The sequence below is a fragment of the Tachyglossus aculeatus genome, chromosome 6 (genome assembly GCF_015852505.1).
Source record: "Tachyglossus aculeatus isolate mTacAcu1 chromosome 6, mTacAcu1.pri, whole genome shotgun sequence".
Lineage (NCBI taxonomy): Eukaryota > Metazoa > Chordata > Mammalia > Monotremata > Tachyglossidae > Tachyglossus > Tachyglossus aculeatus.
In genome coordinates this window covers 16,021,941-16,038,694 of record NC_052071.1, presented here as the reverse complement: position 1 = coordinate 16,038,694, position 16,754 = coordinate 16,021,941, and the positions used below count along the sequence as shown (strand labels likewise).

The 16,754-nt window shown below is 52.1% G+C and overlaps 1 protein-coding gene across 3 annotated transcripts in view; it reads right to left on the bottom strand.

The window, feature by feature from the left end:
• Positions 1 to 16,754, bottom strand: part of COL4A6 (collagen type IV alpha 6 chain) — a 181,475-nt gene that overhangs the window by 18,460 nt on the left and 146,261 nt on the right. For 2 of the 3 annotated variants that reach the window (XM_038748142.1, XM_038748143.1), the window contains exons 8-24: positions 16,686 to 16,721; positions 15,134 to 15,196; positions 14,837 to 14,872; positions 14,649 to 14,690; positions 13,682 to 13,774; positions 12,098 to 12,151; positions 11,565 to 11,624; positions 10,902 to 10,946; positions 10,132 to 10,185; positions 8,643 to 8,712; positions 8,009 to 8,119; positions 6,352 to 6,492; positions 5,894 to 5,998; positions 4,980 to 5,140; positions 3,850 to 4,029; positions 1,847 to 2,030; positions 341 to 394 (exon numbers count right to left, since the gene is read on the bottom strand). In XM_038748142.1, coding sequence (XP_038604070.1) covers positions 341 to 394; positions 1,847 to 2,030; positions 3,850 to 4,029; positions 4,980 to 5,140; positions 5,894 to 5,998; positions 6,352 to 6,492; positions 8,009 to 8,119; positions 8,643 to 8,712; positions 10,132 to 10,185; positions 10,902 to 10,946; positions 11,565 to 11,624; positions 12,098 to 12,151; positions 13,682 to 13,774; positions 14,649 to 14,690; positions 14,837 to 14,872; positions 15,134 to 15,196; positions 16,686 to 16,721 — 1,489 coding nt within the window. The remainder of the gene's footprint in view (positions 1 to 340; positions 395 to 1,846; positions 2,031 to 3,849; positions 4,030 to 4,979; positions 5,141 to 5,893; positions 5,999 to 6,351; positions 6,493 to 8,008; positions 8,120 to 8,642; positions 8,713 to 10,131; positions 10,186 to 10,901; positions 10,947 to 11,564; positions 11,625 to 12,097; positions 12,152 to 13,681; positions 13,775 to 14,648; positions 14,691 to 14,836; positions 14,873 to 15,133; positions 15,197 to 16,685; positions 16,722 to 16,754) is intronic. The other variant, XM_038748144.1, reaches the window with a different exon arrangement.

The following is a 16,754-nucleotide window of genomic DNA, read 5'->3' as shown; positions in this document are numbered from 1 at the left end:
GAGGAGCATCGATCATTTGCCTATGTCATCTCCCCATCACCCCCCACCTTTCCAGGCCACCGGGATGGTCCGGCCCGGTCCAACCGAACTGTTGCTGGGTGGACGTCCAGAATGCTCTCTGCCCGGATGCTCTGACTCAGATCGCGAGAGGCAGATCAAGCAAGGGCACAGACGCGCGGGGTCAAGGTTGGCAGCAGCTTGAGGGAGCGGCCCGTGGGTTCGGGGAAGGCGCCCGGATTGTGACGGTGCCACTGGACAGGTCGCCACGCTCTGCGGGTGCCCGGGGATTGATAGGAGGAATGAGGGGGATGTCTCCCCACCGCTAATGCCTAGCTCTCACCTCCCTCGGGGTCTAAGTCTCCTTCCCCAACCTGCTCCCTGCAGCAGCAGTCACCTATACCAAGCAAGCAAAGGACCAAAGGTTAAACCAAGTTAGAAGCACCCCGAGGCCCCCGAGAGTTCTCATCCACAGACCAAACATATTTGCCAAGTACCCTGCCCCCTGACCCGAGAGGGTCCACGAACACTGCCAGGGGCAGAAACACTTTAGAATCTGCCTGTTCGCCAAGAGTGGGAAGGGCAATGCCAATAATAATAATTTTAATAATAACAATAATAATAATGGTATTTGTTAAGCGCTTACTATGTGCAAAGCACCGTTCTGAGCGCCGGGGGGGATACAAGGTGATCAGGTTGTCCCACGCGGGGCTCACAATCTTAATCCCCACTTTACAGATGAGGTAACTGAGGCACAGAGAAGTGAAGTGACTTGCCCAAAGTCACACAGCCGACAAGTGGCAGAGCTGGAATTAGAAACCATGACCTCTGACTCCCAAGCCTGGGCTCTTTCCACTGAGCCACGCTGCTTCCCCATTAATTAGAATTTATTAAGTGCTTACTATGTGCCAGACACTGTACTAAGCGCTGGGGTAGACACAAATAAATCAGGTGGGACCCAGTCTCTGACCCAAGAGGGGCTCACGGTCTCAATCCCCATTTTACAGATGAGATATCTGAGGCCCAGAGAAGTGAGGCGACTTGCCCAAGGTCACACAGCAGACAAGTGGCAGAGCCGGAATTAGAACCCATGACCCGCTGAATTCCAGTCCCATGCTCTATCCGCTACACCTTGCTGCTTCTTATCTCATTCGTTTCCGTCCCGGGGCATCTCTCTGGAGATTCCACAGGTTCGCCGGGCGTTATATCCATTGGAATTCTTTCCCTGGCAGATTGTGCCACTGTTTTAGATGGCACAGGTAGGCTCTGGTCTGGCAATATGTTTGGCCGTATCAAAAACATGGCAAGTCAGAAAATTCTCAACAAATACACACAAGCAGCAAGAAGCCAAAACAGCTTATTAAAAAAGCGGCAGCAGAGAGGGGAAGCGGGCGCTCGAGTTAAAAGGACCGTTTCCGCAGCTGGCACAGATCATGCGGGGAGATCGAGGGAGGGGAGCCTCTGCCCGAGGCGAGGAGGCCGCGTCTCGGACCTGAGCCCTTTCCAGATAATGACGATCGTGGTATCCGTGAGGTGCCCATTACCGTCCCCGGGCTCTTGGGCCTAGTGGGACGATCCAGACCCACCCTACCGCCTCCCTACCGCGGCCCCTGCCCAGAGCTTGGCAGTGACAAGGAGAAGCGGCAGGGCCGGAGTGGGCCAGTGGGTCACAAGGTCCGGGGTCCCACGCTTCTTTTTACAAGCCAGTTATAAAAGTTTTAACAGCCAGGCAGTGGCAGGGCAGCTCCCGTACATCCCAGTGAGGTAGACCGAGTCCTAAGACGGAAAAATCCGGGCAGGAGAAGCCAGCTTCCGTGCTGGTCTTCTCTTCCTCTTTCCAGAACCTTACCTGGAGGTCCGGGGAGACCTGGCGGGCCGGGAAACCCATCGATTCCAGGGTCGCCGGGCACCCCCCGGATGCCAGCTGCTCCAGGGAACCCCGGCCCCGGTGGCCCCGAGAGACCCGGGGCACCCGTGGGGCCAACAGAACCCGGCAGGCCTCTCTCGCCGGGAAAGCCAAATCCACCGTCACCCTGCCCATTGCAGAAAAAAAAAGTGTCAGTATCACTAGTGGGACAGATTTCACCCAGCCCACCCTCCCGTCACCCTGCCACCCTGGGCCCTGGCTTGAGACTCCTGGCCTTGAAAAGCAACAACCCCATTAGGAACCTGGGTTCTAATCCCCGTTCCTCCACTCATCTGCTGGGTGACTTTGGGCAAGTCACGTACCTGCGCCTCGGTTACCTCAAAATGTAAAATGGGGATTAAGACTGTGAGCCCCACATGGGACGAGGACTGTGTCCAACCTGATAAGTTTGTATCTACCCCAGTGCTTAATACAGTGCCTAGCGCACAGTAAGGACTTAAATACCATATGAAAAAGATCAAAAAAGTCCAGCACCTGTAGCTTCACCTTGGGTCAAAACGTCTGATCCTTCACCCAAATTTTTGCAGGCCCGGGCTGGCTTACAAATGAGGTAGTGTAATCCAATGGGACCCACGTTTTCTGGCTGAATTGGAATGCTCTTTGGAAAGCATCAGCAAGTCTCTGGAGCCCCTGATCCCTGCCTGACCACCGGTTCAGACTGGGGAATTAAGTGGTCGCTCCAGTCCCTGTCCAATTGTGGGTTCACGTGGGTTCTGTCTTCCAGAAAATGTGATACCCCACCACCGTCCGGCCCTGGGAGCTCAGCTACAAGTGCTGAAGTCTGGGAGATAGGATCTGTTCAGAAAGTTCTTGGGTGCCAAAATAACTCATCTATTTTGGGAAGTGGCATGGCCTAGTGGAAAGTGTCCGGGCCTGGGTTCTCACTCCGGCTCCGCCACTTGCCTACTGTGTGACCTGAGGCAAGTCACTTAACTTCTCTGTGCCTCAATTTCCTCAAATGTAAAATAGAGTTTTAAAGGCCTCTAGACTGTAAACTCATCGTGAGCAGAGAATGCGTATGTTTACTGCTGTGTTCTCCCCAGCGCTTAGTACAGCACTCTGTACACAGTAAGCACTCAATAAATATGACTGATTGAAAGCCCCAGTTACTGTTTCAATATCTGAAGTTAAATTAGATAGGATTTTTAGGATAGTCAGGATGATCTATTCAGGATTTGTAATGTTTAAGGCCAACGGTTCTATGGGAATATCTCTCCATACAAGTCCACGTCCCCTCTGCCAGCTTGGTGACCTATGGTCCCCAAGTCCCAGAAGCCAGGCACCAGGGGACACCTGACAGATCTGGGTTCTGTCTTCTCAGGGGAAGATGGGTCTGTCTGGAGGCCTTAAATGCTTCAAGCTGGGAATCCCACCTCTCTGCTCCACCCTCAAAACCTAGTTCGAGCTCCACCCCCAGGACACCTCCTTGGATGTCCACTGACCCAGTGGAACTGGAACCCAGGACCCCGGCCAAGAGCTGAACGGGAAACCCCTGGTTCCGTCTGCTCTCTGGGTGGGCTCCCCTCGGAAACTTCCATCCAGGCAGGGTGGAAGACAACCTCTTGTAGGGTCTCCGGAAGGGTGCCCCCCGAGTAAGGGACGGGATGTGGAGCCGGGTGGAAGCCGTTCAATCTGGGAGGCCCTTCAGCAGCCGGTTGAACCCAACTACTCCTGCGGCCAGGCAGATGCCAGAGCCATCCCAAAGCCTCTTCTGGGGGGTTTTCAGGGAACGGTGTATAGTCGGGGAATCACCGATTGGGTGAAATGGCAATAACCATCACCACGACAACAAAAGACTGATGACACTAGTAGTGAGGGGAAAAGACGGCGGGGCCCCTATATGGGGGAGACATGGATGGTAGCTCCTTAATCCTAACTCCAAGGAGAGTCCGGTCCAGACCCCCACCATCCCAGGGTGAACTTACCGGTAAGCCCGGTTTGCCGGGTAAACCCGGCTGTCCATCTCGGCCCGGAGTCCCCGGGACGCCAGAAGGGCCCCTGAGGCCGACCTCTCCGGGGTCCCCCCTCACGACTGTGCCCGGGGTGAAGCTGGGCTCCCCTTTCTGTCCCTTGGGGCCTGGCGAACCTGGAGCTCCAAGCAGAGCCTGCCAGGGAGACAAAGACGGAGGTGGTGAAGGAGGGGCAGGGGTATGGCCATGGTCGCCGCCCTCAGCCAGTGAAGCCAGTTCCCAACGTCCTTTGGCTTCCACAAACCTAGATCCCTCTCATTCAGCTCTCCTGGCAGGTGAAGCCTGAGAATTCTGGACAGTTTATAGACTGAAGCTCCTCGAGGGCGCTTAATGACAAGCAGAATGATCACAGTGCAGTATGGAATCCATCTCCTCCTTAAGAATTACTCCAATAAGCTAATTACTCCAATAAGCTTAGCACACTTCCTCTACTCCCCTAACTTCATCCCTGGCATGATAGAGATGGTATGTAATTTTTTTTTGGGGGGGGGGGGGGGGGACGGACGGACGACGACGTTATGATGGTTGGGGAGGAAAGGGAGAGAAGGGAGGTGTGAGTAAGCCTGACATGAAGGTTACTCCTTAAACACTTGGTATTCACCCCATCTTCAGCCCCACAGCATATATATGTATAGAAATATCCATACACACACACACACCCCTCCTTATTCTCTCCCACTTTCCTTATCTGTAATTTATTTCAGGACTTTTATCCCTTAAACACTTGGTATTCACCCCACCTTCAGCCCCACAGCACCTATAAATATAAGTATATATATATACTTATTCCTTCCCACTTCCCCTATCTGTAATTTATTTCAGTGTCGGTCTCCCCCTCTAGAAAGGAGACTGCCTGTGCGCAGAGATCATGCCTACCAACTTTATTTTACTGGGCCCTCCCAAGCATTCAATTGCGACCTCTGCACAAAGTAAGCTCTCAGTAAATGTCATTGACTGATTGAAGGGAGAAGGGTGTGTGATGGTTTGTAAAAACAGAACTGTGGCTGGAGGAAATGAGTCTGCTCCTTGCCTGCCCCAGCACCGCCCCCAACTCCCTCAGATGATTCCATCCCTTCTCCACTCACCGGAGGTCCTTTCAGCCCCTGGTTCCCCCGTGAGCCTGGGTCGCCCCTCAATCCTTTTGAGCCCTGAATTCCCCGGAGGCCCGGCTCCCCTGGAGGGCCTGGTTCACCCAAACGGCCGTAGTCGGTGTTTCCTCCATTGCACGCACAATCACCAGGATCCCCTAAAAAACAGGCAGGGATTAGCCGACTGAGGGAGGGGAGAGGGAAGGGGCACCCTGCTTACTGCTTGGGTGGTCCTTGTGGGGAGGATGGGGGAGAAACAGAGAGCAGCACACCTCCTGACCCAAAGGACAAGACCTCCAGGCCAGAAAAAGCAGCCCAGGAAGGGCTGATTTCCACCTCCCATGAGACAGGTCAGGAGAGGTCCAGGGAAGTCCAAGGAGGCCCAAGGAAGCACAGGGACGTTTGGAGGTGAGCCCATGGGAAGCCAGTGGCTAACCCAGGAATGCTTTCCCAAGCATTCTCCCCTGGGTCCCCTGGGCTCAAGTCATTTATAGGATGCAGTTTAGCCAAAGGCATTGGTCTCAGCCCTAAGCTAATTTCACTATGTCTGAGCTAACAAATGTGGTTCAAGCTAGCTGATCTTGTTGTGGCTTCCACAGCACTTCCATTTTCCAGCAGTATGGGGGGGTGGGGGGGGGGAGGGAGAGGGAGAAGCAAGCCCTGATTGGCCCAGGTGATTCACAAGGTGAGCAATCAACCACTGAATAACGACAGTTGGTCAATGCCACTTTGCTTGAGGTTCCCAGAATTCCCAGAATTCCCACGGCCTGAGAAATTGGATGCGTACAAACCTGCACAAGGAAACTGAAAATCAAAATCTTACACCCCTTCCAAGCCCCCATAGGCATCTGACTTCCTCGTTTCAAGTGCCACAAAGGACCGAGGGATGGGGGGCGGCTTGTACCACTCACCTTTAAAACCCTTAGGCCCAATGCCTCCGGGTTGACCCCGCTCGCCCAGTTTCCCAGGCAACCCATGCTCTGATCTCTGGATTGCCCCAGTTGAAAATCCTGATCCTGCAGGCAAGGAAAAGAAAGAGCCAGAGGAAGATGAGGATGGCTTTAGCGGGCAGGACGGCAGAGGGGACTGACTGCCCAAAGCTCTGTGGGTCTGAAGCCAGGATGCAAGACTAACCGGAAGCCACTCTGATCGTGAACCTTGGGGTCCCCAGACCCCATATCCTCCCCAGCCCCCCAGGAGGGCATAAAGGGGGCTCGCGTAAAAGAACAGGGGAGGCGGGATACCTGGCTTGGTTGGTAAGAAGCCTGCCCAGAGACCAGCTCCCCAGGAGTGGGGTTTTGGATGCCAAAGCCCTGCAGTGGCCCTGGTCTGGGGTTTGGAAGCCCCTCCCTCAGCATGGGACACTTACCAGGGAGTCCCGGTGGCCCCGGTGGCCCCGGCTGCCCATCTCGGCCAGGAATGCCGGCCAATCCCAACGTGCTGTTGCCTGGCTCTCCCCGCTTCCCCTTCACTCCAGTAAGGCCTTGGGGTCCCAATGGGCCACGGGGGCCTGGAAGGAAAACAGAACCGAGAAACTCTGGTGATTGTCCCACTCCATCCCCCGGGGATGCTCTGAGCCCTTACTCCACTGATGGGAAGTGGGGACAGATGAGAAAGGAGAGGAGGAGGAGGAGGAGGGAAGTATCTTCGCTCCTCTACTGCCAACCTACTTACTAACTCTACCTCGATCTCATCTCTCTCGCCTACTTCTGGCCTGGAACCCCCATCCTTTTCGTAACCCCAGACAATTGCAATCCCCACCTTCAATTAAGCCTTACTGAAGGCCTATATCCTCCAAGAGGCCTTCCCTGACTAAGTTCGTATTTCCTCTTCTCCCACTTCTTCTGCATCACCCCGACTTGCTCCCTTTGGTCAAACCTACCCTCGTCAACCCCACAGCATGTACATAGCCACAGTTAATTTGTTTATATCATTGTCTGTCTCCCCCTCTAGACTGTAAGCTTGTTGTGGGCAGGGAATGTGTCTGTTATACTGTACTCTCCCAAGTGCTTAGTACAGTGCTCTGCACACAATAAATGCTCAATAAATACCACCGACTGATTGATCTATCCAATCCCAGAGCAGCAGGCTGAGGTATAGAGATCTTTCTGCTGACAGCATAAGCCATCCCTGTGCCAAGACAGCAGGAAACCCCCCAAGGGGGCCTGGGATATCTGAACCCTAGCGGATCCCGGGATCCCGGGAGACTAGGCATTGGGCCCCTCCGTGAGCCTGAGCTTCCAGGTGCTGGGTCAGGTCAGGACAGGATGCGGTGGAACAGTGGAACCAAGGGGATTGTTCATTTGTTTATTCATTCATTTCCTTCAGTTATATTTACTGAGTGCTTACTGTGTGCACAGCACTGTACTAAGTGCTTAGGAGAGTACAATATAACAATAAAAAGATGCCCACAAAGAAGATTATAGTCTAGAGGGGGAGATTAACATTAATAGAAATCATTTATAGATATGAACACAAGTGCTGTGGGGCTGGGAGGTGGGACGAATAAAGAGAGCAAGTCAGGGCGCTGCAGAAGGGAGTGGGAGAAGAGGAAAGAAGGGCTTAGTCAGGGAAGGCCTCTTGGAGGAGATGTGCCTTCAATCACGTTTGGAAGAGGGGGAGAGTACAGAATTGAGGTAGGGAGGGCATTCCAGGCCAGAGGCAGGACATGGGTGAGGGGTCAGGGCAAGATTGATGAGATGGATTGGCGCCTGTTACCCGGTCCCTCGAAGCCTCCCTGCAGACCCACCTTCCCGGCCCAGGGCCCCAACAGGAACCGTGCCACTCCCTCCCTCTAGACCGTAAGCTCGCTGTGGGAAGGGTATGTGTCTGTTCTATTGCATATTGTCTTCTCCCAAGTGCTTAGTACAGTGCTCTGCACACAGTAAGCGCTCAATAAATATGATTGACTAGCTGACTGCCAGTACTCTATCCTGGCTGGGGGTGGAAGCCCACCCCCCACACCCTCCCAACCCTTAAACTGGGGTGATTTCCCAAGTATATATTCCGGGGTGGCGGCCACTCACCTGGCAGGAACAAGGACAAGCCGGGGGAGCCCGGGAGCCCGGGGCCTCCCTGAAATCCAGTGTCTCCTTTAGGCCCCTTGCGGCCCGGCTGCCCTGGATCTCCAGGAGAACCTATTGGGAGAGCAGTCAGAACCGGAGGTCCTCAGAGGAGGGTGCAGGGGCAGCCGGCAGGCAGGAAAGTCCTCCCCACGGGGCGGGAACCTTGTGCCAAAAGCCTGCCCGCAATGCAGAGCCCGGGGAGCAAAATGGGGTTGGTCTTACTGATGACCTCTGACCCCAACCTCTGCAGCCCTATCTCTCCTATCAACACAGCCAGGATCCCGGGCACATCCTTGACCATCTGCTGCCTCAGGCAGGGCCACGTCACCCTGAGCTCCCTCCTCTGAGCTCGCCCAAACTGCTCCCGTGATTGCAGGAGCCCTCTGACCGGCTCTGCTTGGCAGGATGGCCTGAACCTTCTGCCTCCCACCCATGGAAGGAGGTCAGTGGTTAGCAGGAGCTTGGACAAGGGGCCCGGTGGGACCCCCCCGGGACGGTTCCGGAGATTCCGGAGAGCAAATCCCCCGGGGCTGCGGGACCTGCAGATGGAACATCTGCTGAATGTCTTCCCCCAAATCTCCATCCAAACACTCACCGGAGATGACAGCGCCTTCCATGTCGACGAAAACCGTGGGACCCGGCAGTCCGGACTCACCCCTGTCTCCCTGGAAATGTGAGACTCACTGAGGCGGCTTCTTCTCACCCTTTGGGGGTTGGTCCCCCTTCCACCCCCCTCCCCAGATTCCAGAGAAAAGACCTTGTGGCAAGGAGCACTTTGTTGGCTACTACAGGATGGGCAAAATCCATCAAAAATATTTATTGAGTGCTATATTAAGCACCTAGTAAACAAACTGGCGCCAACCCATCTCTGCCATGCCCCTCTATGAAGTAATGTTTTGGGGTGTCAGGTGTGGGAGGAAGGAATTCAAAGTTCTGTCTGTAAATAGCTGGGCAGTGCGAGGGACAGGAGAAAGTGGTCCCCCAAACACCTGCAACAGCAGGATGGGCAGGGGAGTGGGCAAGCCCCCGAAGCTTGAAAGGATCAACTTTAAAACAAACAGAAAGAAACATTTCTTCTCCCAGCAAGTGGGTAACAAGACAATCCATAGTATTTCATCAGCTTTTACTGTGTGCAGGTCACTGTACTAAGCGCTTGGGAGATTAGAGTACAAAAGAGTTGGTAGACAAGATCGCTGCCCTCCAGGAGCTTACAGTCAAGGTGGGGAGACACACATACAGGTAGGGGAGTATGTGAAATTTGCGTGGGCAGAAGCGATTGGCAAAAATAAGAAGTTTGAAGCCAATGTACTTTGGATGAATAGAAGTGACCAGAACTGAGCTTAACAAATACCATAAAATAGTTCTCAAGAATACAAAATATCTCATGGGCATTGAAAAAAAAATTAAGAATTACAGCAAGTCTTTCTCTAGATTGCAAGCTCATTGTGGGCAGGGAATGTGTCTTTATTGTTATACTGTATGCTCCCAAGTGCTTAGTACACCGCTCGGCACACAGTAAGTGCTCAATAAATACAATTTGATGGATTTATGTCTTTTAACTCTTTTGTACGCTCCCAAACGCAAAGTGGAATGTTCTGTACCAAGTAGGTGCTCCATCACTGCGATGGATGGTGTAGCGAGGGTAACCACACTCTGTTCCTCCAGGCACTTGGGCATTCCCGCCGGCAGACAACACTGGGAGGGATTTCTTGATCTGACTCACAATGGCATGGCTTATGGTCATGTGTTCTCATCAACCATGCAAGGGCTGTGTCTTTTAGACTGTGAGCCCACTGTTGGGTAGGGACTGTCTCTGTATGTTGCCAACTTGTGCTTCCCAAGCGCTTAGTACAGTGCTCTGCACACAGTAAGCGCTCAATAAATACGATTGATTGATTGATTGTGTGTACACCCTTGGTTCTAGACTGTCAGATGCTGGCAACTGTTCTAAATCATAGACTTCCACATAGATGAGAAGTCTTCTGTGCCCACCATTCCCCCACCACCGATACCTCAATATATACCCACACATGCACACATGTCAGCATGCGAGCGAGCTTTGTCTATCCTTGTGGCAGCCTTACCTTCATCCCTGAAAATCCATCCATCCCAGAGAGCCCAGGAGGTCCCAGCAGACCCTGTGAAACAAGCACAACCCCATTTAGGTGAAGGTCAAACCCTTCCAGAAAAACCGTCAGGGACGTGGGCTAGGAGCCCCGGCCACGACACAGGCTAGGAGCTCTCGACAGGAGCCCCAGCCAGGTTTCGTTGTCAGGGAGAAGAACTAAGGGCAGGCTCCACTGAACCCCACAGAGGGGAACAGGGCATGAACTCACACGAGGAGGTGAGCATTAGTTTGTGACTGGACCCGAGCTAAGAAACGACCCCCCTCCACTTTTAGGTGGTACTGGACTTAGCCTCTTTAGTGAAGCCCGTTTAACGAAGGACCCCTGGAAGAGAGGAATAGAGATTGTCCATCAGGCATGGGGCTATGATAACCAGGCAAGCCGCTCCTGATCCCACCCTCAGGAGCCACGGAAGGGGAAACGATAGCCTTCGCTGGATTGCATTCCGAGTTTGGCATCCTCCGGACCCAAACTGGGCATATTCCCTCTGTGCCTTGGGGAAATCAAATGCCATCAAACAAAATGATCAGGGCAGCACTGGCTGGTGGCAACACCTGGTGGCAAACTAGATAACAGTCCCAACAAACCCACCCTCCCCATTTTGTGAGGATGGAGACTGGACACATCAAGAACAATTATAACATCCCCAAACCACACAGTCTCTCTGTTGCTAGTGATGTGGTGGACTCTGACTGTACTCCACGACAGCAGAGTAGTTAGCCGGATACCTTAATCCCCGGACCTCCGCTGCTTCCTTCCAGACCCGTGGGTCCCTACGAGGGGAAAAGACACATGTTAGAAACATTACACTCCAGTTTAAGAAGCAGTGCCCACCGCAATCAAGTTGGGAATCTGCTACAAGTGTCTAGCTTAGTGATTCACCTCCTGCCGCTGAATCTCTCTAACTGAGGGGGTGACCTGGAGATGGGTTCAAAGAGAAGTACTACATTCTGGGACTGTGGTCCCTCGTCTCTATCTCGCCCACCGTGTGGTGGAATTCCAAGAGCTTCCTTCGGACATCTGTTCAGCCCTTGAACATACCTCTTCCCCTGGCCCGTAACCCTACGGATCGTGAGAATGGGGTGGAGGATGGATCCCATTAATGGAGGATGGATCACATTAACTAGCCAGTGAGAGGGGGTGACTGCTCGGTTGACAGCCCAAGGACCCTTCCCAAATCTTGCTGTGCAGTATCAAGCCACTACACCAGGGCCATACACTCAGTGAGTTTCTTGGCAATGGCTGCAAAAGAGGGATGGGGTCAGGCAGAGGACTTCCAGAACAGCAAGAACAAGAACTTTCTGTGGGCGTCGGTTTGACTGAATCAGAAGGGAAGGAACAAATGTTCAGAGAATCCCCCCAACCCACCCAATAACAGTTTAATCTCCTACCCGAGGTCCTGGCAGGCCAGGAATTCCTTTTTCTCCTTTTTCTCCGAAACCTCCGAAGCCCTGAGGGGAAAATATTAGTGTTACAGAGGCCAATGGGCCCAGGAAAGCCTGCAGGATGTCCGGGCAAAATCAGGGAAGCCAGTGATGGTGCGAAAGCACGTGACGTCAGGCAGGTGATATCACACGCTCACACCCTGGCAGACAGGGGAGTATGCTGATGACATTCTGTGGAAGTCACCCACACTTAGAGCGTTTCTCCTGGGTAGCTCCAGACACAGTATGTTTCCCCTCCCAGACTCCCCCCGATAAAGCCACGGCAACTGGACCGTGGGCCTCGGTGGCAGGAAGCAGGGCAGAGGGTGGGTTGGTGCTGAAAAATATGGGCCATAAGGGTGTCTGGGGCTGTGATGGACCAGCTGGAAACTGGATAGACTTCCTCAGGAAAGGGTCCTCCGGTAGTGCTAGGGTTTACGGTGGCTTTCAGAACCCGACTGTAAAACGGAGGCGGTTTCTGCACTAAGTGGCATACTTACAGGCAGACCAGGGCGGCCCACAGGTCCCGGGATGCCTCCGGCCCCCGGCTCACCCTGTTAAAACAAAATAATCCAATGAGAAATGGCAGATGGGGGTCAAACCGGGTCAGCAAAGTGTTTCCAGGGCTGGATTCCGAGCTTCCTCAGAATTTAACCTTGTGATCCACAGCGCATCCCAGAGGGGTGGTGAAGGGAGATGGAACAAGTCCTTCTCTCTAGCCTTCTCAGGGGCAAAATGGAGAGTAACATTTCCCATGACAGGTTACAGACCACAAGGGTCAGAAGGCTAGAGGAGGAGCAGACACTGGCAGAGAAGCGGTACATCCCAGTGGAAAGAGCCCGGGTCTGGGCGTCGGAAGATCAGCCTTCTAATTCCACCTCTGCCACTTGCCTGCTGTGCGAATGTGGGCAAGTCACTTAACTTCTCTAGGCCTCAGTTTTTTCATCTGTAAAATGGGGATTCAATACCTAGTCTCCCTCTTACTTAAACTATGAGCTCCATGTGAACAAGAACTGTACTTACCCCCTCCTTTCTTTTAAAATGGAATTTGTTACAACATATCAGACATTGTACTAAGTCCTCGGATACGTAAAAGCTAATCAGCTTGGACACAGTCCATGTCCTCCATGGGGCTCTCAGATTTAATCCCTATTTTGCAGATGAGGAATAATAGAGATGACGGTAAACTCTTCTCTAAAACGTAAGCTCATTATAGACAGGGAATGAGTCTGCTAATTCTGTTGTACTCTCACAAGGGCTAAGTACAACCCTCTGCACATAATACGCACTCACCAGATACCACTGATTGATGATGAGGTAACAGAGGCACAAAGAAATAAGTGACTTGCCCAAGCTCACACAGCAGATAACTGGTGGAGCTGGGGGATTAAAACCCAGGACTTCTGAATCCCAGGTCTGGGGGTATGTTTGTTAAATGCTAATTATGGGTCAAGCACTGTACTAAGCACTGGGGTAGACACAAGATAATCAGATCTCCCATAGGGTGCACAGCCTAAGTAGAAGGGAGAACAAGTATTGATTCCCCACTGCCCTTCTTACCTCATCTTGCTACTCTCCTACTACAATTCAGCCCACACACTTCAGTCCTCTACTGCTAACCTTCTTACTGTATTTCCATCTCATCTATCTCGCCGCCAACCCCCTACCCATGTCCGGCCTCTGACTTGGAATTCCCTCTTTCCTCCTATCTGAAAGAAAATCACTGTCCCCGGGTTCAGAGCCTGATTGAAGATACATCTCCAAGAAGCCTTCCCTAAGCCCTCTTTTCCTTCCTTCAACTCCCTTCCTGCACCACTCTGACTTGCTCCCTTGATTTACCCCCTTCCACTCCCACAGCACTTCGGTACGTATCTGTAATTTATTTATATTAATGTCTGACTCCTCCTGTAGACTGTAAGTTCACTGTGGGCAGGGAATGTGTCTGTTCCAATGTTATATTGTGCTCTCCCAAGCACTTAGTACAGTGCTGTGCACACAATAAGAGTGCAATAATTACAACTGACTGGCCAAGGTTTCTTTGGGGCGGGTTCCCTTCCGGTGTGCGTTTGGGGGATCGTACCCACCTGGTCGCCTCGTTTTCCTTTGGGAAATCCCATAAATTCCAATTCCCCCGTGGATGGCGGGGGCCCGGCAGGCCCAGGGAGGCCGACATCTCCCTGTGAAAGGATAAAAGGAAAAAGATGACTGGATGTCGGGGGGGCCCTGGTTTGCCCAGAGGTTTCACCGCTTTAGTCCCCAAAGACCCTGGAAGCTTGGAATCAGCTGGGGATGTGGCCAGGAGGGACCCTGGTCTTAAATGCACACTGCACTCCGCCAATCAAGAGGAAAAATGAACCGCAGAGAAGGATAATTTAAAAGAGTGCCTGGCACATAGTAAGCCCTTAACAAATTCCATAAAAAAGTTGGAAAAAAAATAGAGGACTTGTTTCCTCTGCGTGACCTTATAGAAATCACTCGCCCTCTCCTTGCAGACAAGGGAACACATCTTTGGCAAGTTGACAGAAAAAACCCGAGGAGAAATCAATAGCCGCAGGCTTCCAGGAGCTTGAAATGAGAAGGGAGGAAGTAAGTGTCAGAGGGAAAGAGCCGAGAGAAAATCCAGAAGCCACGGCACAGAGCAGAAAAGGGTCTGGAAGAGAGACAGGGAGAGGACAGACGACTGTAGAAGCTAGGCTATAGAGAACTAGATTTTAGAGGACAAAAGACTCTAGTGTGTGTAAGCTCGCTGTAGGTAGGGAACATGTCTACCAACTCTGTTTTACACTGTACTCTCCCAAGCACTTAGCACAGTGCTCAGCACACAGCAAGCCCTCGATAAATACAATTGAAGGATTGAGAAAAGGACAGGAGAGGGCCCCGTCCCTGCCTTTAGCTGAGTGGCTCATTTCAACTCAAGTTTATTTTCCCTTTAGCTCGATGTAGGCAGACTGAAGGAGGTGGTTGTTATCGCCATATGCAGGGGTACACGAGAGTCTGGCAAACAGAATTTCCATTTCCAGGCATTTTCAATTCTGAACAGGCTCAACGTACCTTTGCTCCTTTTTCTCCTTGGAATCCCAGTCCCATGTTACCCTGGAGGGGGCAGCGAGAAAGATAAACCAATGACCAAGCTGCCTCCCAAACCAAGAAAACCACCATCTCAACTCCCCAGCTATCTCCTGGATAAGCCACCCTCCCAAAGCCCGGAAAACCCAACCGACTCTCAACGGGGAACTTACCTTGGCCCCTGGGAGGCCGGGCGGACCCGGTGGACCCTAGGAAGGCACAGGATTGGAGTGAGAGCAACACTGGTTCGATTTCAGGTCAGCACGCAGACGCGTTGAGGGGGAGGAAAATGATTGGGGCTACCAGGAAGCGGGAGGGGTACTGCGTGCTGGGACGTGATGCCAACCCCTGCCCCCTGTCCATGTGGACAGGGTGGGAGAAGGAAGGAGTGGGCGATAAACCCATTTAGTCTGAGTCTCTGGGCCACTGGATGCTTGACATTCCCAACCTCCGAATGATCTTCCACTTACCTGGGCTCCCGGCAATCCCGTGTGGCCTAGCGATCCCGGCAGGCCGGGAAACCCTCTTGGACCCTACGGAGGAAGGTTTTACAATTAGAACACGAAATATGAGAAGCATTGTAGCCTAATGGATAGATCACAAGCCTAGGAGTCAGAAGGATCTGATCCCAGCTCCACCACTTGTCTGCTGTGTGACCTTGGGCAAGTCGTCTGTAAAATGGGGATTAAGACTGTGAGCCTCATGTGGGACAGGGACGGTGTCCAGACCAATTTCCTTGGATCCACCCCAGTGCTTAGTACAGTGCCTGGCACATCAGACAAGCAGCGTGGCTTCGTGGATAGAGCCCGGGCTTGGGAGTCAGAGGTCATGGGTTCTAATTCCGACTCGGCTACTTGTCAGCTGTGTGACTTTGGGCAAGTCACTTCACTTCTCTGGGCCTCAGTGACCTCATCTGTAAAATGGGGATGAAGACTGTGAGCCCCACGTGAGACAACCTGATCACCTTGTATTCCCCCCCAAGTGCTTAGAACAGTGCTTCGCACATAGAAAGCGCTTAACAAATGCCATCATTATTATTAACAAATACCACAATTACGATTATTGTTTCAAGACGGACGGTAAAGCAGCAACGAGTCACCTCGGATGAAGTGAACTGTCAGATCTATGGAGTGGGTTGTGGGTAAGGAACAGATCTAACAACCTTATTGTACTGCACTCTCCCCAGCGCTTAGTATAGCACTCTACACACAGTAAACACTTAATAAATACCATTGATGATGGGCTGGCATGTGCTTTAGCCAGGAACTTAGCCTGTCTGCCTCAGATGTCAACTGAAAAATGAGGATTAATGCCAAGGGATGTGGTAAAAGAGTACACCTGAGCATCAAGAAATCCATCAAAAGAAGTAGCATGGCTCCGTGGAAGGAGCACGGGCTTGGGAGTCAGAGGTCGTGGGTTCTAATCCCGACTCTGCCACTTGTCAGCTGTGTGACTTTGGGTAAGTCACTTAACTTCTCTGTGCCACAGTCACCTTACCTGTAAAACGGTGATTGAGACTGTAAGCCCCATATGGGACAACCTGATTACTCTGTATCTACACCAGCACCAGGAACACTGCTTGGCACACAGTAAGTGCTTAACAAATACCATCAGTGCTTAGAACAGTGCTTGGCATGTAGTAAGCGCTTAAATACCATCATCATCATCATCATCAGTCAATGGTGTTTATTGAGCATTTACTATGTGCAGAGCGCTCAGTACAACATACTAAGTGCTTGGGAGAGTACAATACAGAAATGATGATGATGGTATTTGTTAAGCGCTTACTATATGCTAGGCACTGTATGAAGAGCTGGGGTGGATACAAGCAAAACAGTTTGGACACAGTCCCTGTCCCATGCGGGCTCACAGTCTCAATCCCCATTTTGCAGCTGAGGTAACAGACACAGAGGAAGTGAAGTGACTTGTCCAAGGTCACAAAGAACATTAAGTTCCATGGAGCAAAATTTTTAGGTTGACTTCAAAAACCATCGAGTGTACGATAAATAAATGAAAACTTACAACAATCCCATCGAGTCCGGGCAGTCCGCTCTCCCCCTAGGAGAAAAATATAATGGTCAAAATTCAGTG